General features: G+C 40.9%; 1 protein-coding gene and 1 non-coding gene across 4 annotated transcripts in view; both read left to right on the top strand.

The window, feature by feature from the left end:
- Nucleotides 1-471: 471 nt before the first annotated feature.
- On the top strand, nucleotides 472-545 carry trnar-ucu (transfer RNA arginine (anticodon UCU)). The gene has a single exon. It is a non-coding gene; the product is annotated as a tRNA-Arg (tRNA).
- Nucleotides 546-3,860: 3,315 nt separating this feature from the next.
- Nucleotides 3,861-27,118, top strand: part of cadm3 (cell adhesion molecule 3) — a 120,783-nt gene continuing 97,525 nt past the window's right edge. The window contains exons 1-2 of one of the 3 annotated variants that reach the window (XM_077555607.1): nucleotides 3,861-4,112; nucleotides 7,685-7,860. In XM_077555607.1, the coding sequence (XP_077411733.1) occupies nucleotides 7,782-7,860 (79 nt within the window). In that variant the 5' untranslated portion in view covers nucleotides 3,861-4,112; nucleotides 7,685-7,781. The remainder of the gene's footprint in view (nucleotides 4,113-7,684; nucleotides 7,861-27,118) is intronic. The other 2 variants (XM_077555606.1, XM_077555608.1) reach the window with 2 other exon arrangements.

Genomic DNA, 27,118 nt, shown 5'->3' with positions numbered 1-27,118 from the left:
GGCCGCCTGTATATTGTTAGTTTATAGTCTTTCTAAAATATATTATGTGCATTATTTTAAATTTTATTGGATTTTTTAAAAGACTTTTCATTTGATACTTTAAATTGTAATTGTTTTATTTTTAATTTTAAATGTATTGCATGTGCTTCTTTTTCATTCATTTTTTTCCGATATTTTATGCCCTGACTCGCTTATTGAGCAACTTCCCATTGAAGAAATTATCTATTTTAATATTTTGCATTTTTTATTTATTCTATTTTAAACAGTAGGCCTACTTTAATTTTATATACAGTGTTTTCTTTCCTTTCCCTTAATCACTTGCACTCTTTTAATGCGCCTCTTCAGCAACCCCTGTTGGCTGGCGGTGGCAATGCCCTGACTCCAGGTTGCGGTCCTGATGCTGAGCAATGCAGAGGGGGGATGGAGTGGGTGGAGTATAAAGCCCCCGTATACACTGCTTGCGGTGCCTGAGTCTCTGTGGCGCAATGGAATAGCGCGCTGGACTTCTAATCCAGAGGCTCCGGGTTCGAGTCCCGGCAGAGATGATCGTCATTGTGGCATTTTTGGAAATGTGACAGGAAAAAAAGGCTGTCTCTGGAACTCTATTTATAGCTTTAGGGGATAGGATCTATCAATGAGTGAGGAGAGTTTGTTTGAGACACGGGCGCGTTTCTTTTCAAGATTTGCGATGAATAATAATTTCTCCAAGCAAAGGTTACACTCGCTTTAATATGCTAATCTATATTTTATAAAAAGCGACCCCGATGTGGTGTTCCCAGTGCAGTATTTGTGTGTGCGTGTGCGTGTGTGTTCACCATCGTGAGTGCACACAAATGGCACATCTCGTCTTCCCAACCCCCATTTAAACATAAAGGCTGTCTCAGCAGTGAGCATTGGTGGCTTAGTGTGTTTTATTTTCACATGTCATTTGATTGTATCCTGTAATTAATTTCTATATTTTATTTCATAGGATTATTTTTGTTTGTGTGAACCTGTGTTTTGTTTTTGTTTTTTAAACATGATTTTTAGTGCCCAAAACAGACCAATCCCACCACCATTTTAAATGATTATTTTGTTTATTTCTTCCCCCATATTTGTTTGTGATTTACTTTTCATTTTATTTTATTTCATGTTATAGAATTTTAAATATCATTTTAATATAGTTTTATTTTTATTTCTTTATTATATTAACATTTTTACTTTTATTTTCAGCTATAGGCCTATACACATTTTTTTCAACCTTGTCTTCTACTTTTGTATTTATTTTAATTTAATGTGATTTAAAAAAAAAAACTTTTAAAGCATTTTTTCAAAATCTTTTCAATTTAAGATTAAATCTTTCCTCTAAATTGTATTTTTTTAATGGGACATGAATATGTAAAATATATACATTTGTAAATATTTGTAATTTTACTTATATAATATTTTTTTTAAAAAAATGTCATTTTTTTAATTTTATTTTTGATTACATCATGTTTTTTTGTGGTGAACATATTTTCATTCATATTTTTTTCCCCAGTGGGTTTTAAGTCGAATGTGTTAAATTCTTAGTTTTGCTATAGGGCTCCCAATTGTGAATCCTCGAAACATCGTAAAAATGGTCTCAAATCCCATTTAGCTGCAAGTTCAAAGATCTCTCAAAAAGACCCCCAAACAACCCCCCATGCCCCCCCCCCCCCATTATTTTTTTGTTTAGTACTTGAGGCTGTCGTCATCCATGTTTAACCCCATCATGTCACACACATACACGCACACATGCGCACGCATGCACACACTTAATCCGCCGCTAAAACTAATCCTTAATCCTCTCTGGTTGAACAACCCACCACTATGCCCGCCCACCCTCCATCCTCATTCCCAAATGGGACGGGCAACATGCAAATACAGCATTAAGTGCATGCAAATGCTTTGGGAGTGTCACATAAATTCCTCAGGGAAGAATATTGATTTGTGTGTGTGTGTGTATATTTTACATATTCAGGACACAGTATGGTCATTATCCCAATTATGTTTTTTGTGATTTTCAATAGTAAAAAGTTTATTTTAAAGACAATATTATAATTTATATGGCACTGGAAAGGACATGCACAATAACAGTATAGATATATTGTTAAAATATAATATAAAAATGTATGCTGGTCTCAAAAAAGTGACATTTTATATTAATTCTTCAAAGTTTCTGTTAATCAGTTATCTGAATTTCATTCTGCCAAATATCAAAATTGTCATCGGCCTAAAAAAAAAAAACAAAGAAAAAAATGCAAATTTGTGACATTATAAATTATGAAAAATAAACTTGTCGATATGCGAGAAAAAAAACTCAGAAACACACGTAGCGTAGCTACCTGGACGAGGTGCTGAATTTTGTCCAACAGGTGCTAATGTGAGGATTCGTTGGTGGTTAATGGAACACTCTTTATAAAATGAAAAGGCAGGATGAAAACTGATTTCTTCTTAAACTTTACTCGTCATACACGGCAGTTAGAGCTACAACACTTCCTGGTTCCCTACCAGCTGACTAACACTAACCAATCAGAAGCTAGCATATTTTAGGTAAATGCAATTGAATGACTGAGAACAGCAGATTCAACACATCAACTTAGCTACTTGTACATAAAAATATAAAAATGTATAAATGTGTAAATAATAATTCTGGAAACATAAATGTACAAATTATTTATATATATATATATATATATATATATATATATATATATATATATATATATATATATACTGTATATATATATAGGGTGTGGATCTTCGCAAAGCGAGGCATCTTTGTCGCTGGCAGTACCCAATGCTTCAAACAGCGAATGCTTAACATGATATGCTATTCTCTGCTAAAGTAATTACTATCTCCTTATTTGAAAACCCGACCGAAAAGTATTGTCACAAACATCCAAGTATGCTACATGCATTTCTCACAAGTTTCGGATTTTTTTTTCTCACAAATCTGCACGTTTTTTTTCTCGTAAACTTGTGTTTTTTCTCTTGCAAATTTGTTTATTTCTTGTACATTTGTGAGTCTTTTTTCTCGCAAATTTTCCACTTAATATCACAAATCTGATTTTTTTTTCTCATAAATTTGTGTTTTTTCTCTGATTACTACCTCTAAATAATATATGTATTTATACGTGACGTCATAATTACACCAACAGAGAAAAGTGATATTTTGTATGACTTTTGTATGTTTTTTTTTTAAAGTATATTGTGATACCAAAATGATGACACTCTCAAGTTGTTGCATGCCACTTCAAACAACGGCAATAGTAGTAACTTTAAATTAATAAACATGTTAAATTGTAAACGTTTTACGTCATACAGCTCTCCTGACTATTGTTTCTGCTCTCGTTCGCATTCACATATGCATATGTAGCATGCATAATACCATCTGGATGTATTAATTGTAATTTAATGTATTTAATTATAGCTACGCTATTGATACGTGTTGTTTTTTTATATTCATACACTACTACTAACTATTCTTGTTGCTTTTGTTCACATTTCTGCATAAAGATGCACTATAGCGTTGTCCTCTGTTTGTATATAATTCATTCATCTATAACTACTTTTATTGGCATAGTATTTTCTGCTACATCCAACGCTGACTATTGTTGCTGCTTTTTTGTTTGTTTTGTTTTTTTGTCCACTACGCTATTCCAATCTACAAAAGTGATGATGACGTTTTGTTCACACACACGCTCGGACACACAACCCTCCTTCCTTTTCTTCCCTTGGCTCCGGCCCCTGCCTGCTCTGTTCTGTCGTTGTGGGCCAAATGCTATTAAAATCCCCTCCCTCACTCCTCGCTCGCTCTCTCTTTCTCTCTTTCTCTATCTCTCTCCCTCTCGCTCGTCCCTCCCTCCCTCTCTCTCCATCCAGCCCAGACTGTGTTTTGCTGCAGTGAGCGGCAGCCGTGTGCAGAGAAGCGCCTGAAAAGGAGGGTGCATTAAAAAACAACACACAACAAGAAGAAGGAGGTAAAGAAGAAGTGAGCAGGAAAAAGAATAGTGGAGTAGAAGAAGACGCAAAAAAAGGAGAGCGCATCACGCGGGAGGGAAAAGCGAACAGCGGACCTAAGTGGAGACACCGGGAGGCGGAACGTAACGGTGCGTGTACACACTTGGAAGCATTCGCTACTGTTTTCTTATTTGTGGGAGCGTGAGTCGAGACACCTGTCACGCGTCTGCGGGAATGTGCGTGCGTGCGTGCGCGCAGAGTGAGCACGCGCTTTACATTGGCGCACGCGCGCTAATCTGTCATGCGAGATCATCATCAGCATAATCCCTTTGTTTTGTTTCGTGTGTTGTTTTTTTTAGTTTGGAAAAGGCTCTCACTGACTATATAGTTTAAAAAAAAAAGTGCCATCATCATCACCATCATCTTCATGCGTTGTTATGGTCGGCCATTATTGTTATGACGTGATAAAGTGTGTTGCGATAATCAAACCCCCTCCCTCTATCCACACCCCCCTCCTCCTCCCTTTCCCCGCCCTAACCGTCCGCCCGTCCCGCAGGCGACGCTCGGTGACAATGAGCGTGCGCGCGCGCGCGCGGCTATTTTCAGACGTGCGCGTGTACAGCGTGATATTATGCGTGTGCGTGTGTGTGTGTGTGTGTGTGAGAGAGAGAGACAGGTGCACCTGAGCGCTGCTTTGTTAATTCTCATTAAAAGCAGAGTTATCCAGCTTCACTTCACCCTGCTTGTAAACTAAGATGCCCCCTTTTACGCCGCACGACTTGCTTGCTTACTACACTGCATATGACTATAGTCATTGATGCTTTTGACATTGCTGGGTAAAGCCATTTCCTCTACCAAGTTGATGCGTTTTCGCGTGCTTCGCAATTGATGTTTTTTTCTTCCATTGCTCGATAAACATTTTAGCACTGCACTTTTCTCTGCGATTGGCTAGCGACCAGTCCAGGGTGCGCCCCGCCTGCCTCCTAAAGTTAGCTGGTCTAGGCTCCAGCTCACCCACAATCCTAATGACAAGCAATGTAGAAGATGGATGGACAATTTTTAAGCATCAGGACTTGCTAGTCCAAGGCAGTGCTCACTATTGATGTTTTCCCACTGTTTGTTATTTGCAACTGTGCATCGGATGACTTAGCACTGTGCGTTAGTGAGCCTCACTCCGCTGATGCCTCCAAGGCCTTTTTACACGGTACTTGGTTTTCTTGGTGTTCACCACGGGCCAGGGCGTAGGGACGACAATGCTCAGGCGCAAGCTTGGATATTTGGAAGCGGTTGCTTAGCAGCATACCAGGAAGTAGCCTGGAGGCTTTTCCTGCTGTTTAGCCTTTGGCTATGTTCACACTGCAGGTCATTTCCGATTTATTATTATTTTTTTGCCCAGGTGTGGCATGTACCATTCCCCCCCATGCAATGTCAACAGTATAATTCAGATTTTTTTCCAAGACCAACCTAGGCCTTTTTGGAATGTGGATATAAATTGAATATATGCATCCGATGAGTCTGCAGTCGCTCAGGTCACTCTCATCCGACCTCTACGTCATCAAAAGGCAACAAATGTCCCAATTGTTTGTTAAAACAGACAGCGTGAAAAATTAATGGAGGAAGAAGGAGCAGAAGAAAGTGGCGAAAAGAAGATGCTTTACAACTAAGAGCACAAAATCTTTGAAATTGCCACAAATGTGTCATTTCCTGAACACATTCCTTTCAATGGAAGTTGCATTTGTTTTTGTGATGTGAACTACTGTACATAAAAAGATTGGCGTTAAGAAAAACAATCTGTATTAGGCGTCAGCCCTGCAGTGTAAACGTAGTCTTTGGCTGTTAACACTTTGAAATCACTCGGCCAAACTTTCTTTATTGTTTTTGAGATACATCTTTGAGCTCTTTTTGTCCAGATTTGTGGGTGTGGCTAAAATAGGGCAATGGTACGCATTTGGGCTCACGACATGAGTCAGACCTCCCCCACTGTAGCCTATATGTACCAAGCACCGTCATTTAATCTGTGGCTATCCTTCGCAATTGCGTGTTTATAAGACCATGGCCCACGTCTATCACTACAGTAGCCATCTACAACCCCCAAAGATTCATCTTCCCTGAGGTGTTTTGCCACACGTGGCGCACTGTTAATTGTCGTGCTACTAGCGGCTAGTAGCTTATTAGCCGCTAGTGGGCTCACGTGCCGATGTTGGGTCTGTCCAAAACTCTACAACCTCGCTCGTTGCATAGATCGACAAAACATTCGCTAGCTAGCAAGCTAACGAAAGCGCTAATGAGCTAGCCAGCTAACGAGCATGGTCCACCGCATCTGGGTTATCCAATATGTTAGCAGCAACTTAGCACCTTATTTGGTTTTGTGTGTGGGTCCCCACATAAAAGACACTTAATGTTAACTGTTTATTAAAATTCTAGAGCATATGTTTTTTTAACTTGTATCTGACTAAAAACACTTTAGAATGTACTATATGAAGGAACATGTTTGATTGACAGGTAAAGGTCGGCTTCAGTCCTCAAGTTGGATGGCGGGCTCTATTTTTCATGACTTTGAGGCCTTATTTATTTACTTGGTGATTTTTTTTGGTATGCATTCAAGACAGGCTGGTTAAAAATTCAAAGACATTTTTTGGTTGCTTTACAGCACCTTTAAATGTTTCCACTGAATGGATCACAATTGATCCGTTTCCACGTCACACTTGTAATTGATGATTTTCCAATACACAGCTCAATATTCAATTGAACTGTTTGTTATTGACACTTTTGCACTGCACAACGATCACTTTTCCACTGCGTGTATTGCCATTCTACTGCATGGATCGCTACTGACCCATTTTTCACTGCATGCTTGGCTATTGGCACTTTTACACTGCACGACAGACACATTTTCCCACTGCACAGCTCGCTATTGAAGCCTTTTGTTGCTCAGTTGATGATATTCCACTGCATGGCACATTACTGACACTATTTTCACCACACGGTTTTCACTGCAAGGATCATCATTTGAATGCTTAGCTCTGTCATGACAAAAGCAGAAAAACAACTAGAACCAGGTCATGTCGAAGAAACTTAAAAATAAACGATGGGTCATCACAGGCTCATAATTGACGTTTTCCCACTGCACAGTTCTACTCGTTACTGAGTCTTTTTTGCTAGTACAAAGATGGCTAAAGTAGCCAAAAGGTGACTTAAAGTAAAAAGTAGTCCTACAAATAATGACTTACTCACCTTGTGCTCATTATTGAAGCTTTGTCACTGCACAGCACTATTGACGCTTTTCCACCGCACAGCTCGCCACTTCCACCACTTCTTGACATTCTATTGACCCTTTTCTACTGAAGAAACAATCATAAACACACATGCTAACGTTAGCCTAGCCAGTGGCTTTGCCTCTGTCTCCGGTAATAAATCTTTGTTCACTGTCTTATTCCGACCGCGGTGCTGCATTTCAAGCGGTAAACTAAATGCACTTGTGGTCCACCAATGTTGTTTCGGTTTCGTTCGAATTCTACCCCCCCCATAACTCTTCTCTTGCCCATTACCGTCAATACGCCCCCACCCCTCCATCATCCCCCACTCCCCCTCCATCCCCTACTCTCCTCCTTCAGCGTGCTATGACCCAAGCCGATCGATGCATGCGCGAGGTCGTTTATTCACGGCGGGAGTCAAAATAGACCAATAACAAACCAATAACCACCCTGACGTTTTCCTGCAGGTAACCTCCAACGGGACCCCACCCCTCGCCTCCTCCTGTGAACTCCCCCCCACTCCCCATTTGGAGGCCAACGAGCAGGATATCAAAGCGACCAAGCATGGCTTTCCCATCAGCTCCGTTATGGATTGTCGGCGTAATGACGCTACTCTCAGCGGTTTGCAGCAATGTGGTCTTTGGTGAGTACCACCTGACATTATCCCCCCCACCTTTACTTGGGGGGCTCTCCCCTCAGCATCCCGCTTTTTCTCTTGCTCTGCCTCTTATCTGTTGAGGCATTTTGCGGTTTTCCTGTATTACAACAAGGGGAGCACTGGAGTGCAACTAACCACATGGGACACTCCCAACACCCCCAGTTGAGCCCACCACGTATGAGGCATGTGTGTGTTCATGGGAGCACACACGGGGACCTTTGGCCTCATTTCCACCATGTAGTCCTGTTCACTTTGGTATGATACACATATTTTTTGGCGTTGTAAGCGGTACATGAAATATCCAATGTCTGTTCATCTTATCATCAAGTCCTGATCAACACTTACTCTACCAGGGCAAAGTGAAGTGTAAGGCTCAGTTGAAATGTGGTTTACAGTTCAGTTTGGTATCTGAGTGGGTGGAAAATGGAATCCTGATCAGTACCTATGGATGGTATAGTTCGCGTCTCTTTTGGCATTTTAAGTGGTGGCCAAAATATTTAACAGTATGGTTTGGTGTTGTAGGGTGCTCTGTTCAAATCCTTATCTGTACTTTTTGTATTGTGGCAAACTGAAATGTATACGTGAGTGTAAAGGTGACTCACAGTTCACGCACGCACGCACACACACACACACACACACACACACACACACACACACACACACACACACACACACACACACCGCATTTCCACCATGTAGTATGCTTCACTTTGAGATGATATGCAGAGTTTTAACATTTTAACAGGTTGCTAAAATATGGGACAATATGGTTTTCTTATACGGTGTTTTTTGAGCAAACTCTAATCAGCTGGACTGGTTTATGTAGTACAGATTTTTTGGGGCATTTTCATTTTAACAAGTCACTTTTCGGCTAGCTTTTGTCAGGTTACTCATTTACGAAGCAGGGTTTACTTTGTGAAGTATAGCTGCCTTATAGGCTGAAATCAAATCAAATTCTGTTTGGCACTTACTGATCCAAACTGTACCATGGCAAATTGAACAGTACCACTCGGTGGAAACATGATACATGGTTCTGTTTTTTGGCCACTTCCATTGTCACAGTCCCTGAAAGTTGTGCAGGTACAGGGCCGTTGATGTAATATTATGGGTTACTGGTGTAAGATTTACTATTTTGTTTGACTGGTTGACAGACTTGTCACATTCTAGATGAAAATAGAATAAACCGTGGGAAAAAAATTACTTCAAATAATTCACACACATTTCATGCTAATTGGTACATTTCCATTGTAATGAGTGTCCAGGCTGAAAAGGATCACTTTTTGGCAGACTTCTGTCGGGAATTGGTCACAGAAGCTTGGCATGGTTTATTTGAAAAGGCTGAAGGTGAATCTTCTGTCAACTGTAGTGTTTTTCCAAGCTTGGGGGGATGTTGTCATGTTTTTTGCGTGTTCACAGCTCACGTCTCAGCATTTTATGCAAAAAATCAAACAAATTGCTGGGCCGATTGTCACCAAACCTGGCGGAGCGGTAGAGCATGCCAAGGAAGAAACCCGAGGGCGTCGGACACATTTGATAGTCAACAAGTGCTGGCAAAGGAGGCTTATGCGCTCTGTTGGGCCCGGAAAAAAAAAAAACATGGAGTACACACTGCGGCGCGCTATCAAACATCCCGCCGTGCTCCCGTTTGATTGACACGTCATTGAGCAATGTGTTTATTACTGTGCTTGTAGCACACAGATTACAGTTTAGCCCCTTTCACAGTGGGAGTGTCAGGAATAGTGGAGCCATAACACAAGTGTTGGCATTTATTCGCCTATACCTTTCAGACAAATGTGAGGGAAAAGTTGGTGTTAAACCCAAAAATGTAACACCTTACACATTGCCAACATCTTATCTACGATATTACCTGGGAATCGGAAACATTTTCCTGACTTTTTATACGCATTGGGGAAAAAATGGCTTTAACAGTCAGGGTGAAAAGGGCCTACAGTATAACTTGCTTAAAGCCCCTTTCACACCGCATGCAAAAGCCTTCTTTTTTCTGGTGAAGTACTGATATGGAACTGGAGGGTTTATTTATTTTTTTTTACCCACAAATTTCCTGCCTTCATAGGTCACTTCCTATGGTATCAAAGCCTGGAATTGTCAAGTTTTTTCTCGGGTTACTGTTCTGTGGGAAAGGTATCAACACTGAATGGTGGTGGTCCAAGCTGTTTTTTTTACTGACGTGTTCCTGGGTGGCTGTATGAAAGGTACCATCATGGTAAGGAGTAATTGAAGATGATCTGTGAAACTCATGGAATATATCATTATAGAAGAGGGGTTAGCTTTGTCTTTTTCCATTGCTTGCTCTCAAGGTTTTATTCTGTGTGAAAGGGACCAATTTCGTAGTTTCCAAAGTTGTTTCAGAGGTGTAGCAGCGCCGGCCATTCACGCTGTCTATTAAAATCGGGATTTTTTTGCAGTTTTTGGGGGTCGTCACAGCTGTCTTTTTTTTGTACTTTTTCCCCACGTAGTAGGTACTGATTTCCCAGCTTCTGATATAATATTAGAGGCAGGATGGCGGCCAATCAAAATGCTCATTAAAGACGGGAAAAGAAAGGAGATAGTATCTGAGGTGTAACACTGCCTATCAACGTCAGGAAAATTTTGCAGGTGTCACAGGGTCACTGTTGTGTGCGAAAAGGTACAAATATTCCAATCTCAGGTAGTATCAGAGGCTGGACAGCGACCTTTCACACTGTATGTCCTTTGTTGCTGTTTTATGATAAAGGTACTTGTCAAAGCCTGCTCTTGCTGGCTTTTACTTATGTCGCTTTTCAGTGTGGAAGGTTCTGATCTTTTAAGCTTTTCAGATACTATGGCGTAACGCTACCTATTAAAGTCATTCATTTAAGCATTTGTCACGGGTTGCTGTGTTGTGTGAAAGGTACTGGTCAAAGCCGGAGTGTTGAAGAAGGTAGTATCAGAGGCGGGGATGGTGATTGTGTTTAAGGTATTAGCAGAACTGACTAGGAGTGTGAAGTTCTCGACTTTCACTTCTCCTGTCCTGTTGTGTTGACAGCATTTGCCACTGCTGATTCATCACTTAAAATTTGAGTATATGCTGCAAAAAAGCCCAACGTGCTCATGTGCCACAGTCTCCGCTTGGCTGCAGCTACCTGGTTTCTTGCTGTGTGTGTGTACAGTGATAATAAAAGTGTTTGCACTCCAAACACAGTGCAGGGACAGGCGTGTCTTACAGTAGCGAGCGCGGCATGAGTTTGGAAGGATAGCCACCCCGCGGTGAGCTTCAAAGGAGCCGGAATGTTCCGCCTGGTTGCGTAATCACTTCTGCCTGGTAATGGCTGCGGTACCGTCACTGATTTCAGTGGGCGAGCTCAACTTCAGAGCGACACAGGTGGAACGTGCCTCCTCACGCTTTAGGATTTTAATTGCGAGTGGATATAACACATTTGCATTTTCACAACATCTTCCTGGGTGCGCACCCACGAGTACACCCACACTTTTACTGTACTCCACCGCAACAGCTGGGTCAGCTAGCTTATGAATGATTAATTATGCATGCGGTAGTAGCATAGAAACAGCGAGCACCTATTACAGAAAATTCATGGAACCCTGCAAGCCAGGACCCACACTACTCATATCCTATAGGTAATTTAAAATACTTAGGCATAAAAATCTCACCTAAATTAACTGATTTAATTCATTTAAACTTTTCTCCACTTCTGGATAACATTTATAGTGACTTGGAGCGCTGGAATAATCTTCCTATTTCTCTAATAGGACGAATAGCCACCATTAAAATGAAAGTTTTACCTAAAATAAACTATTTTTTCTCAATGATTCCATTTAAACCTACGGCTAAATGGTTCCAGTTGTTGGACTCAGCCGTAACAAAATTTTACTGGAATAAAAAAAAAGCAAAGATTAGTCTATCTACTCTTCAGAAAAGCAAATCCAAAGGTGGTCTAGAGGCACCAAATTTTATGTACTACTATATAGCTAACCAGCTACAATATATCGTTCTATGGGCACAACCCAACAGAGACACTAACTGTTGGTTGGAACTAGAACAGAAGGATTGTAATAACCTCAGACTTCGAGATTTACTCTTTATTACAACATCAATTAAGCGCCATAATTGTTTTAAAAACCCAATGATTTCCGCCACCGTGACTGCCTGGTGGAAGGCACTGGAATTGACAAAAGCCCAAGTGGAGCCCTGTGGACTTTCTCCCCTATGGCATAACCCCGACTTTCAACTTAACAACCAACCGTTTCATTTAGCTGTGTGGGAACAGAAAGGAATTACACATCTCCACCATCTCTTCTCAGATAATATGTTTATATCATATACATCCTTGCTCCAAAAATACAATATAGAAAACGGAAATTTTTTACATTATCTACAAGTTAAAAATATGATAAAGAAAAAAATTCCAACACTTCGGGGTACGCTCCAACCGCCTGTTTTAGCTAAAGATATTAACAAGCTTTCTGCGACAACAACAAAAAAACTTTCAAAAATATATGTTACTTTCATATACTGATAAAATGTCTTTACCCATCTCGAAATGGGAGACAGACTTGTCTATAGCACCGGAACCTGACTTTTGGATTCAAGTTTGTGAAAACGCATTTAAAATGACAAAACACACAAATTTACAACTTATCCAATATAAAATTATTCCTAGAACATACATTACTCAATATATGATGAAGAAAATGGGACTCTCAGACTCCGACATTTGTCTCCAATGCTTACAAAACACTACAGACACTTATTTTCATGCTTTATGGTTATGCACTCCGGTTATGTATTTCTGGACTAAAGTCTTAGAAAAACTTTCCGCTATTTTGGACTGTAGGATACCTTTATCTCCAAACTTGTGTTTGCTAGGTGACCTAACAACAACTGACTTACCACATAAACAATTTCAATCTACACTTGTAGCCCTTACTATTGCTAAAAAAACAATTCTTGTTAACTGGAAAAATAAACAAACTCTGAATATCGACCAATGGTCTAACCTCCTCATAAATCACATTTTAATGGAAAAAATATCTGCCTCAAATAAAAACCAAATATCAAAATTTATAGAAACATGGTCTACGTATATAGAATTTTTTAACCTAATTCCGGTTACTTAATTCTGTCTGTTAGCGAGAGCCACTACATCGTGATAACTTACATTGATGTTTCTGCATCTGGCAATTTATTATTATATTATATTATTAGTATGGGATTTTTTTTTAATGGGCTTTAGGTGAACTGATGAATACACACACGCTCGCACGCACGCACACACACACACACACACACACACGCACATACACATACTCACCCACATACAAAAAAAGGGTATATATATATATATATATATATATATATATATATATATATATATATATATATGTGTATATGTGTATATATATATGTATATGTATTTAAAAAAAAAAAAAAACATTTATTACATTTTTTTAATTGATTTGTTGGATTTTTAAAAAAAAAAAAAAAAAAAAAGGAGAGCAATGATGATGTCAAATCGAATGAACAATACTGAGCTCTCCTGTAAAAAAAAAAAAAAAAAAAAGGAGAGCAATGATGATGTCAAATCGAATGAACAATACTGAGCTCTCCTGTAAAAAAAAAAAAAAGAAACAGCGAGCAAAAGTGGCCGTGCTCTCCTCTTTACTTTGTTGTTAGTGGTCTTGGCCGGCAATCAGACGGATGTCACCTCTGATGAAAGTGTGCCCGCTGGGAGGTGTGACCGTGCATGGGAGACCAATCCTTGCTTAGGTTAGGCTTCAGTGCTGTTTTGCATGATCTTGTCTGTCAAGGTGAGTCATTATGCGCTGCTGGGGGTTTGACAGTGTTTGGATAAGATAAGAACGTCAATATTTGGAGATTAGAAGGGGGAAGGGAGCACCTTGGCATCTTAAACTTCTAACCCCTTACCTTGACCTTAACTCTAAACTCAACCCTAAAGTAACCTCTTATCTTGACCTTAACCCTAAACTCAACCCTAAAGTCTAGCCTTAATCCTCAATCAGATCCCCTAACCTCGGCGACATACTCTGAAGACATACTCTTGGAAGGGATTTTAGACTACTTGCTTCCAACTTCCAACTTGCAATCTTAATACAACACATTGGAAGTTGGAAGGTTGAAAGTCTGCCTTTTCAATTCATTCATTCAGCCTACCTCTACCCTAAACTCTAAACCCCGACCCATCACCTCCAACCCCTCACTCCTTCACAAAAAGAGCCAGGCAGTTTTACAGGACTGGTATTTCTCCTTCTTACGGCTGTTCTTGCCGGTAGTCCACATTTGCCCTGCCATCACTATGCTCATATTTGTCTGAGTTTGTATTTAAGCCCCTTTTTGTCGGTAAATGTGCCATCTCACCGGAGACAGATGCTAATATTACTTACACTAGATCAAATGCGATGACGCGTCTGCCGGGAAATGAGAACATCCGCCCCCGTTCACACCGCAGGCAGACATTAATCAGAGTTAAACTTGCTTCTTTTCTTCATCACCTTAAGTACAGGAATTTGTCGGAGTGCCGCAATAAATAGCCACAATGAATCGTCTGCCCCGGTCCCGCTCGCCAGTGAGTTGGCAAACGAGACGCACGGCTCCTCTGGGGAGCTTCGCACGAGGCACCCAGGACGCATGCCAACATTTCAACAGACAAGCGAATGAAAGGGGAAACATGGCAGATAGCGCGCCCCCTCCACCCCCCCAGGCCCCCCCATTCCCCTCTACCCATCACCATCGGCCCAGAGGGAGCAAGAGGGAGGTCACGGAATGGTTAGAGCCAGAAAATGACCTATTTCATTCTAGAAACATCACAATTGAGGGAGATCCCTTAGAGGAATGTTACTCATCCGCCAACTGGAGCGGCAGAAACTCTGAATGATTTTGTTCTCCCCGCCAAGGATTGTGTGCATCTTGAACCTGCAAATCACATTTTTGGCATCTCGTCTTCCAATCATTCAATTTACAGGACTTTAAACTTCCCCGTTGCTGGTGAAAGATAATTCGTCAAACTATAATAATCTGCGGAGCAACGAAATGCCCGGCCAGCAATGCAACACAGTCTGTTAACGTCTGCGAGGGTCAGAGAGTACGAAAAATAGTGGCTAACTTCATGTCGTTATCGTCATCTAATCTAGTCGCAGCTAGTCCTAAAATATTTATTCCATTGTCGTGAGGCGAGGAACGGGGCCAGCGGCACAAAAGTTATAATCCGTCTTTGACACCAAAATGTTACGTCCAATAATTCCAGGACAACAACTGTGCTAACATGAAGTTTTTCCTAACACTTCTACTGTAGCTTTGAAGAGAACCAACCACATGCCTCCCACTGATGTCATTAGAATAATGACATTCAGTGTAAAGGTGAGTTAAGGATTAGGATTTTGGTGTAGATTTAGGGTTAGGGGTAAGATTCTAACCTGTTTTTCCTTCAGAGCTACAGTAGGGGTTTGGGTTATAAAATGGACCTCAGCCGCAAAGCGAACACTGTGTGGAGTGGGTTACTAATACCACCATATAAGGGGAAATGTTTTTTTTTTTTTTACTTCTAAATCTGTAGAATCTCATTAGTCGAAACGTAATTTGTTGCGCTTTTGTGGGATCTTAATAGCTTAAAGGAGGTAAAGTCTTGTCCTGATCTGGAATCCCTTTTGGATCCAAGGGAGCAAAATGTCAATACGCTGGCTCGTTACTTTCATTGGTGACAAATGGTAAAAAGCCTTGGCTGAGTTTGTTGTTCTTAGTCTCTGGTTGTTAGCGATTGTGCTGCTGAATCAGTCTTCAGTCAGTCACACCGCCGCAGAGCGGTGAGGAAGAGGAGGAGGAAGAGGAGGAGGATGAGGGCGTGGTGGCTAGTGGGAGAAGAAGGGCGTCATAATGGAGTCTACACACTAAAAGGGTTTTGAGGCATAAAGATCTACTTAGCATAAATTATTCAATCTCATGTATTACAGAGAGAGAGAAAGAGAGAGAGAACACTGAGCTCAGCAAATCGATGGATGAACACATGAGACGAGGACACAATCCTTTGTCTATCCATCCATTATACGTCGTCGAATGTGTCCAGATCGCCCATCTGTCCATCCATCCATGGATGCAGAAGAAAAAGAAAAAACAATTGTTTAAACAATTGGCTTTTGCTTTGAAGTGAAAGTTATGTTTTGGTGTTACAGCACCACCTGCTGCTTTGACCTGCGCTTACTCGAGAGATTTACAGTTTTTTTTCTTTCTATGCCACAGTGGCTTTTTAACAATACTTTTGCATGATATGTGAAGCTATTGTTACTATGCGTGTTTGTTTGGTAAGATGTACAGAGCAGAACTTGGGAGTGAACAGTCTCTCTACTGGCAGCAGTGAAAAAAATAATTGTGGGGGTTTTTAATCAATCAGCTGCCTGCGCCTTTATTAATGGCCGCTGCAAACAGGAGTAATAATTGCTTTTCTGCCAGACGCCTACCCTTTCCAAACTAGCAGGTGGTCCATAAACCTAAGGCAGAATCCAGCAAATAGCCCAAGCCCAAGTTGTTGTATCCAAATGTATCTCCGGCTGTCTTCTAAATGTCACTGTGGTTTTGGCATGCGTTTCCCTCGCGAGGCCCGCGAGGTGCACCTCGGCTTGCTAATGAGTCATCGCTTATCAGCCAGCCTTGTTAACAGGCGCGGGACCTGCCTTCCAAGCTTCCAAGCCACCTACTTTTGCTTTTGTGTGCTACGGCTAATGCGCTGCCATTAGCCCCGTTGCCGATTTCTTGGCAGGCATGGGGAGGATTCAGTGGTAAACAAACAGGAAGTGGGCATTCGGCCACAAAGACAGAGGCGGCCTGTAAGGAAGAGGGGATTGGTGGGTGGGGATGAACCCCAAGTCCGTAAATCTTCCTACACAAGCAACCTTTAATCTTCATTGTGGGCTTCAAATTAATAAATAAACAGGAACCGCCCATCAACACTAAGAAATAGCTAACCATCTGGACATCCATCCGTTGGAGTTTGTCCCACCACACAGCTATGCAGACGCCATCCGTCCAGGGGATCCGTCCATGGATCGACTGTCCACTCAACCCTCCCCATCTGTCAATCCATTCGTCCATCCCGCATCTGTTCATCCACCTTTCTGCCATTCATAGGGCCGTCCACTCAGGCTGTCCATCTGCCAAGCCATCCCTCCGAAATCAGTCCGACCTTAAACCCAGCCGTCAATCTCTCCATCCATCTATCTATGCATCCATCCCCTCATCCATCACTCTCTATCCTATTTGTCTGGACATCCTTTCATCATCCAGTCGTCCTTCAATTTTATCATCGACCCATTAGTCCATCAGTTTGTTCATCCATTAGCCCATTGATCCGTCTGTCAATCTGCCATCAATCCATGTACAGATCCTTTAAAAAAAAAATACATCCATCCATCCGTACATCCAACCAATGAATCCATCTGACTGTTTGCCTATCTGTCTGTTGGTCCACCCAGTCATTCAATCCAATGATATATCCATAAACTCATCCATCACTCTGTCGATTTGTCAGTCTGTCCAAACATCTGCCCATCAATTCTCTCATCCTTCAATCTGTCCACCTGCCAAACCGTCCATTCCTTCGTCTCTGTTCATCTGTCCATCGGGCAATTGTCTCATTTGATCTATCAGTCCATCTGCCATCACTCCATCCATCCATCCACTTGTCCATCACTCTGTCCATCCATCCGTCTGTGCCCATTCATTTTTCTGTCCATCCATCTGCCGTCCATCTATTCTAACGACTTAACAGTCATTCAAGTCTGTCCTTCTGTTTTTCCGTCTGTGCCTCCAGCCTTTCATCCATCCATCCGTCCATCAGCCCATCCATTGATACATCCATCCACTTGTCCAAAAGTCTTTCTGGCAATCCATCCACTCATCTTTCTCTTCATCCATCTATTTGTCCATTCAACTGCCCATTCATCCATCATCCATCCATCCGTCTGTTCACTTGCTATCCAGGTGTCTGGTTATGCCTGCGGAACCTTTTTACCCTTGAGCAGCACCTGGGTAATTGGGTCAGCATGGAGAAATTGGGGCACAGCCGGCCGATGGCGTGCCTAATCCGCGTGGCCTTCCAAGAGCCACTTTTCCCTCGGCACGGCTGCACATCCAGCTGTGGAATTGGTGGTGCAATTAGTGCCTCCCCTTCGAGGAAGCTCGGGAGCTGACACATCGGCGACTGCACAAACGTCGTAATAAGCGCTGACGTGGAATAGATGGGACTCGCGGAATGGGTAGACTGTCGGGAGGAAGAACTATAGTTGGATTCTACTCGGTCCATTGCTACCCGATGGGGCTAATTATTATGACTCCGTTTGAACCCCTTTCACACTGCTGTCTATTTCCCAGCTTGCTGTCTTGCGTGGAACTTAACAGTTTCAAACGCGGTGGTGAAATTGTTCCCTGCATTTGTTTTATTCTGACATACAGTAGCATGAGAGGCTTGTGTCTAAAGGGGTTAGCTGGAAGTTTAGCGCATCAAGCCTCACACCCACACCCCTTTGTATCGAAAGCAATTAGACGATTTCATACGGGCTTTGCCTAAATGGAGTTGTCAGGGGCGTAACGGTAGAGATTTGTTCGCCTGTCCCTTTTAGATGGAATTTGCCAAAGTGAGCATTCACACAGCCGTTGCATCTCAGCGCATTGAGATTTGTGGTTTTTGGAAGAAATTTATTTCAACATAAAGGGGTGTGGCTGGTGAATATCTAGTGTAAAACAAACCTGCCTCTTGATACATATTACTAGGAAGAAGGGAAAGCAGTCTTTGCAGCTTTGCACATTTAGCATGTAGAGGTGAAGACAACCTGTGAATTTGCCATCTTCTGGCATACTATGAGAGGCATTCCCGTACAGGGGATACCAGTGATATTGCATGTCAAAAGTAATTAGCCACTTTCACGCTGGTTTCCCAGTAAATCAGCGCATCAGAGGCGTTAACGGCAGAGCTGAGATTTATTCGCTTGTTGCTTTCAGATGAGAAACTTGGCCAAGTCAAATTTTCTATTTATTGGCAGATAATTTGGCTTAAATGAGTCATTTCTACCTAATTTTGTTACTTTTTGCTCTTGTTATTATTAGACCAGTTTTTGGTGTGTGCTTAATAAGACGCAACACTCTAGCCACCCATCACTTATTTGCAATTTGTTGACTATTGAGGTGCATATCAGCAGCTGCCTGTTCCTACAGCCCTTTAAAAAATGGCAATTTCTCATATCGTGGTATTGATTCTAGTGCCCCCCGCTGCCCCGAAGTGGAACAGAAGATGACGTCCATCGTCTCTCTTTCATGAATTACTACGTCAGTTAATGTTACTTTTAACGGCAACAGACCTTCGGGGGATTTCAGCAAAGTGACTGCGTGCTCAACGGGCCTCTTAAGAAACGCATCAGTCTGCGAGCATCTCTCATCTCTCATGAATCTGTCTGCTCGCCTCTCTCAAGGTCGGGGAAATTCTGCCATCTGCCTTCCGTGCATCCGTCCGCTCACATCTGCCCGTCCGTCTGTCCAATTATCCTTCGATCCATCCGGATATACAGTACATCCGCGTCCATGTTTTTCTCTGTCAACTCATTCATCTGTCCTCCTATCTGTCTGTATGTCTGTCTGTCCATCTGTCATTCACCTCGAGGCATCCGTTCATTCGTCCATCAGTCTGTCCATCTGTCTGCCAATTCATCCATCCATCCATCCATCCATTAGTCTTATATACAACGCCACTCATCTATACTCTGTCCATCTGTCCATACATCCGCCCATACATACATACATAAGTCCACTCATTCATCCGTTCATCCATCCATCCAGCCATCCGTCTGCTGGTGTCTCTCAAGGTCGAGGAAAATTACACCGAGTCGTCGGGCCTTGAAAGCATCTCTGCTGCCGATTAAACAAACAACAACGAGAGCAGTCTTGGGATGAATTAATTCACCTCGTTTCCATGGACAAGAGCCCTTATTACCTCCGCCCACCTCCCCCACACCTCGGTTTTGATCACTTCCCTCATCCGACCTCACCCCTGCCTCTCGTTATCCGCCGGAAATTCTCAAACGGACGTTTTTTAATTGATTGCCGCCATGCCGTTGATGCGTTCCCGGTCAGAGCGACCCAGGATTTAGAGACAGGCGCGTCTTTGTCGGGCGGCGTCACGCGTGCGTGCCGCTTTGCTATCGATCCCTTCTGAGTGCCAAGTGTCCGGGGCGAGAGTATGAGAGAGCTGAGGTTGCCTTTGTTGATGATGCCATCACTTCACCTGCTGCTTTGGGAGAGGCTCCTTTGCTAAGTGTCTCTTTATAGCCAGATAAAGCCGTTGTAATTCATCCAGGTGCCTCCTTGGAGGAGGTATATGCCTTCACGTTGAATTTACAGTCCATTCTCTTAAGGTGGGACACAACCCCTGGTGCCTGATTAGGTGAAATTCTGGTCTGTGTGGTCTTGTGCTATAATTCAAAATCACAATTTGAACATGACTGAACTGTCACTGTGCGAGGTTCTGCAAATGTTTTTCACGAATGGACGATTGATAGTTGCTAGTTTTACTGCGATTCGGTTATTCGATGTGATTTGCCTCTCAAATTGTCTTTTACTTCTCGGCCATTTCCTCTGTGTATGATTATAATATAGCTGCAGTGGCCCGAGCAATCCGCTTCTTCTTTGTCTTGTTCCGTAAAAAAACAATACAGCAGTATATGTGGCACCTCAAAACGTTGCTTCCGGTATGCGGTGGGCCTTAAGGTAAAACTCAATTGCTGGTCCATATTCGACCCACTCACATGGGAACCTATTCAGGTGGAGCACAATCGCTCATGCCAGATTCAGTCATATTCTGGTCACGTCAACGTCTTGTTAGCCTTTTCCTTCTCTAAGTTCCTCTTTATTGCCAGGTAAAGCTATTATAATCCACCACGTGCCTCCTTAGTCGAAATTCAGTGGAACTGCTGCAAGAAGATTCGACAATTGACCTAGCTGTACATCAGCTCTGTACGAAATGTACAAGGTTTAAAGGGGACGATTTTTACGTGTGTTTTTTTTTAATGGGAAAAAGTGGTTGAAAAATATTTTTAATATCAGTACAGAATAATTAGTACAGTACAGAGAGACGTAAACAACAGAGTGGCTCAGCCTCTGGCCCTCGAAATGCTTTTGACATTTACCTACATCACATGTTTGTTTATGACTATTTGTGTGTGTGTGTGTGTGTGAGTGTTTGAAGCTTCGTAATGGTGCGCTTAATTGCATCAAACAAGCAAAAAGAGCAAAACCAAATCCATCATATGAGTGTGTGTCCTTGTGCTTGTGTGTGTTCGTGTGTGTGTGTGTATATGTGTTGTGTAACATCACATGCGAGGCCAAGTAAAGCAGCTTAAAGGCAGGAGCATATACTTTTCCAAGTAAATCTCATTCATTTGAATTAGCTGCACATTTAGCTCAGGTCCACTTGGATGGATGCTCGGGCTTAGCGGTCAGCAGGCTTTTGTTCGTACCTTGGTTTGTCAAAAGTGTCTTTGATGTTTACATCAGCCCTGAACTTGTCTTATATCACACCCTTAAAACGTATTATTGGCCAATTTTCTGGGTTAAAAATACTATAACCCAATATACAAATGAATAAAAATCAGTCAGTCTTCACATTCAGTTCTCTTAATTGTTTTTATCGGGAGATTTATTTATGCAGGGATTACTGTGGGCACAGCCGGCGTTTGTTTTCATTGTTGGCGGAAGTAATGTCGAAGCATTTCTTGCGATGTGGTCACATGGCTAACACAGCCAATCGGGTGCCTTTGTACTGAGTACAGGCACCCAATTGGTCGTACCCATAACAAGGAAATAGAGCGCTATAGAAGCCCTGCAAAGCGATATGCTGAACAAAATTATATTTCAAGAAGATTACTTTATATTAAGATGAGACCATGTCGATATCAAGGCACTTTTAATACTGTGAAAACTGTGACATCACTAATTATCAGTTTTTTCCATCTTCATTCGGCTGGCCAAATATACTGTAGATGGCAATGGGCCAATTATGGTCCACAGGCCGCTAGTTGCCGACCACTAGTCGAAATAATTTTTGATGTTTTCTAGACTTGTGAAAAGTGGTGTTTTCATCCACATTTTTAAGCATTTTTAGACAAAATGCTTAAAACGAACACGTGACTTAAATGTGTATTCAAGGATTAGTAGAACGTCCGTTTGTCACTTTTTGAAAAATGCGCATGCGGAAGACCATCCGACCAGCTCTCCTGCTCGTCCGGGAAAAATCGCCTATCAATTGGCGAGAACATGCCAGCTCATCTTCATCTTCATCAGTCTCTGCAGCCGGCCTCGCTTCATAGACGGATGTCCTCTTGCGGCTCTCAGCCATTTTGAAAGTATGCAGTGGCATCGGTGGAGCTACAACGATGAATGGCTGAATCCGAAGCTCAGCGGCTACATGCTACAAATTGGCTGAAAACCGGGAGAAATAGTCCCGACAGTGATGGTGGTGTTGCTTCCTCAGCAAACATTTACTGTGTGAGGAAATTCTCCCGCTGTCGCCTGCCAGGTGCATGGAGATTTAAACAATCAATCTCAGATCACTCGATCACCAACGGTGGTGAGATCCCAGATAATCAGTCACTGTTGTGTTAAACAAGAAAATGCATTTCATTTCATAAGCATTTTAAATGTTTCTTTCTTCCACAGTAATTACTTTTTTTTTTTTTTAACTTTTTATCCTTCTCAATGCAACATTTACTTTGAATCTGAACAGATTTCCTTCATATTACAATTATATATATATGTCACACAAACACTCCAAGTGCACGTGCGCAGCTTGGAACGAGCACGCACAACGTTGTTATGTCAGATTGATTGACAGGATCGAGTACCAATCATTAAGATGATCCAAACGGAATACATAGCGACAAAAGATCCTTGAATACACCTTTAACTTTATCGTCCATCGTGTATTTTTGTGACGACAATATGTACATGTGACATAATATCCAGTCAAAACGTGCAATGTGGACATTGTTTATTCGCAAAACCAGTTTCCATGGCCAAAAATCGCATTTTCCTTTTTTCGATATGCTCAAAAATCCACCTCCATTCAAGCGAGTAAACCTTTTGGGGAATTTTAGGCCTTTTTTTCCCCAATTTCTAGCATTTCTAATCAGATTTATTTCCACAATTCTTGAATATTAGAATTAAAATGTTGATGGAAACCCGTGTATGACTAAAAAATGATGTTTACAAAAATGTTCTTTTGGTCAATTGAAGGTCAGCTTTTCTTTGATATTTGCACACTTTACGTTAGATTATGTGAGTATGCTAAATTGTCGTCAGTGTTTTGCAAAAACTGTTGCGCTTCAGGGCCGTTATTGTCTTTGATGTTTACACTAACGTGCACACAGATCTGTAGAAATCTATGACAAAATTGTCATTGATGTTAATAAAAATGTATATGTTAGGTTTGTTGAAGAACAACTGCGACTCGTTTTAGATGATATCCTGTCAATTTCCTGTCGCGTGCTCTTTTTAAAGTTTTTTTTTTCCCTCCTTGCGAGGCGCTGCTTTTGTTATGATTTTTTCTTCTTCTCCCTTGTTCGCCAACGTTGTTTTCCCCTCCTCTGCGCTTTGTGCTCCCCATCATTAGTGCTCGCTAGCTTCTTTTCTTCCTCCGCCATCTCGCCCCTACCGCATGGATTCCTCTTGTTCCCGCGCATGCCTCCATTACCGCCCGTGTCTTCTTGCTAATCAGCTTATCCGCCGTGTGTCCAAGCTGCCGTGTCTGCCTTCCTCCTCCCTTTTGTTTTGCTGTTCATTCAGCCGGCGGATTAGAGACGCCTGTTTGCCGCCTTTTGTCTCTGTCGTACAGCGATGGCCGAGACGGACGCAAAAGACAGTCCGCGTCATGTGTTGAGGTTTTTTTTTAACGTTAACTTTGTTTATGAAATCACACATTTTAAGGATGCTAAATTGTGTATATTTACAAAAACATCGAAATTGTCTTCAATGTTGACAAAAACTTGAGATAAATGGAAGACTAAATTGTCTTTGAGCTTACGAAATCACCTGTTATAGGTTCTTTGAAGATTCTAAATTGTCTTTGATATTCATGAAAACACGTCTGTTCACGGAAAGCTAAATGATCTATTTTGGCCTCAGCGTTTATAAAAACACATACGTTAGTCTCTATATTTTATATTTGATACACACTTAATTGTCTTTGCAATTTATGAGATCACCCGCTTTTGGTTAACTCATGACACATCTTTATTTATGAAAACAAGTATGGTAGGCGCATCAAAGACTAAACTGTCCTGTTCATGATAATAAAATCACATATTACGTAAATTGAAGACTTAAATTAGTCTTTGATGTAAATTAAAATGGTTGATCTTAGGTTAAATGAGCACAACCGTTTTTTTATTACAAAAATGAGTACCGTACGTTTATATTAACTCATTCACTGCCATTGGTGGCTATAGACATCAAAAATTCATTTGAACTATTTCTATTAGTTAAACATATTTTTCCACTTTAGTTGACAAGAGTATGAAAACCTTTTTTTTCTGTTGTACATTTAGAACTAAAATTTGTGCTTAATCATGAGTTAACTAGTGAAGTCATGCGATTAATTACGATAACATTTTTAATCTTTTCGCTTTTTTTTAACTCACTATATATCACAAATATTATATCTGTTCTAAATGTACATTATTTTTTTCTAGGTTTTAATACTCTTGTTAACAAAAGTGGAACAAATTTTAAAGTAATATAAATAGTTCAAATGAATTTTTGACGTCTATAGCCGTCAATGGCAGTGAATGATGTTTACAAAAATGCTGTTAACTAAATGCTCTTTGCTGTTTTCAAAAACGTACACAGTAAATTCTGTAGAGTAAATTTGACTCTTTTTAGAGTAAATTTGACTCTTTTTAGAGTAATATATTTACACTTGCAAGAGAATAAAATAAATAATTAAAAAAAAAGTCACTCAAGGGTTAAGGAACGAACTCACGACCTTCAGCTTGGGGGACTGCCATACTACCACCTGAGTTATGCCCCTCCTACTGTTTGCTTATCTCCAAGAGGAGACCCAAAAGATCGTTTTTGGTCTTTTGGAGTTAGGAAGATGCAAGCTGACACGAGCAATACACTAACACACAGCAGGAACTGCGTGGCTCAGGGAGTAGTCGTGATTTTGTTCCTCAACCCTTGAGTGACATTTTTTTTTCCAATTCTTTATTTTACTCTCTTCCAAGTGTAAATATTACTCTAAAACTTATTTTTATTTGTTCCCACTCTAAAAAGAGTCAAAATTACTGTACAGAATTTACTGTGTACGTAGATTCATTGAATACTCAAAATGGCCCTTAATTTTTACAAATCACCCACAGTTTCATTTAAGGCAAAAATATCTTCTGATGTTCATAAAAAAACTACATTAGGTTGGTTAACTGAATTATCCAAATAAATTATCATCCATGTTTACGAAAATGTGTCATTGATATTTAAGACATGCCATATGTTAATAAAGAAAAAATTGTCTTTGATGATGACAAAATGGTTAGCGTCATTAAAGATTTGTCTTTGATGTTTGCAAAATCACAAAGACACATACTTAGGTTCTGAAGATCTTTGACGTTTGTGAACATATTGAAAATACGATTTTTAAAAGCTTTTATGTTAATCTTCACCACACGCATGGCCTCATGTCTGAACATAGACTCACCGATATTGATGCTGATGATGCTGATGATGATGAGCCAGGCATAATTCACCCTGAGGCCCATGTCTGCATGAGGTGCGCGAGTTCACCTGAAACCCACCATTGACTGACTGCCGATCGATCGAGCGGCCTTATTCCTAACGATTAAACGCCTTTTTTTCTCCCCTGTCCCGAACTGCAGCTGTCACCGGCAAAAATGAGTCATCCCTCTTTAAAAAAGAAAAAACAACTCTCAAGGTGAACCGAGTGAAGTGATTTTTGTGTTCCCCCCCGACAAGCGCGCTTGTTTACGTTTGCAGCGAACACGATCACTCACTCAATTGATGTATTACGGCCATTATGCTTATTGACACCGAGGCTGGTGACAAAAATGGCTGATAATGAGGTGAAGTGGCAAAACAGCAAAAACGGCATCATTCAGTGTAAATGTGATATTTAGCAAGTGTCACACAGCGGGAAATTTGACTTAACTAAACAATCTTTTTATTGATGATGGTAAATTGTGTTTGCGAAATGTGTACTTTTGCTCAAGTCAAGATTACATTCTCTTATAGGTTTTGTGAAAACCCCTGTTAGATATTTAAAGATTTAAAATTGTCTTTGTTATTCACAGAATTATCTCTGAGTTAAAAAAAAAAAAAATCGCCTTTGATGATATTTTACACAATCACCTTCCTTAATTGGCAACTGTAATTTTTTGTTGATGTTTACTCAAACAGCCATTTTTAGGTTTTTGAGCATACTAACATTTCTTCAATGCTACAAAGTTGTGCTGGAAACTAAATTGACTTTGATGTTTTTGAAACACTATATTTTTTAGGTTCAATTCAGACTAAATTGTTTTCAGTGATTATGAAAATGTGTACTTTAGGTTAATTGCCATTGTCTTTGATGTTTGCAACAACAACAAAAAACTTTTAAAGATGTGAAATTGTCTTTGATATTTACGGAATCACCTATGTTAGGTTTTTGAAGACTAATTGGTCTTGCATGTTAACAAAAATATCAGGCTAATTGAAGTGAAAATTGTCTTTGATGTTTAAAATGTACATTAGGTCCATTGGAGACTTATCTTTGATGTCTGGCAAACCACCTACATTCGGTATTTATAGACGGCATTCAAGGATAAAATTATCTATAATGTACATAAAACCACCTGTATTAGGTTTGCTAAGATGCTAAAAAAAATTGTTTTAAATGCGTCCTTTAATTTTATTGGAGACACACAACTGTCTATGATGGATTTGAAAATCGGTCAGTTAGAGTCATTGATGACACTATATTGTTTTTTTTTATTCTTTAAGGATTTTTGTGCAGTTTGTCATTTTTTTACTCGCGACTGCCACCTCTGGCCCAAAGCGAGACTGCGTCACTGTCAGGCTCGTTCATGGTGCGCGTGCGAGTATGTTTACAATCTTAAGGCGACGCCCACAGTTAACAAACAAATACATGACTTCAAATGAGGTAAGAAAAACTCCGCCCCTCCCCTCCCCCCAAAAAACTTG

Source organism: Vanacampus margaritifer, chromosome 2 (genome assembly GCF_051991255.1).
Source record: "Vanacampus margaritifer isolate UIUO_Vmar chromosome 2, RoL_Vmar_1.0, whole genome shotgun sequence".
Lineage (NCBI taxonomy): Eukaryota > Metazoa > Chordata > Actinopteri > Syngnathiformes > Syngnathidae > Vanacampus > Vanacampus margaritifer.
Note: the sequence above shows the minus strand (reverse complement) of the source record. Positions and strands in the feature narration are given on the sequence as shown.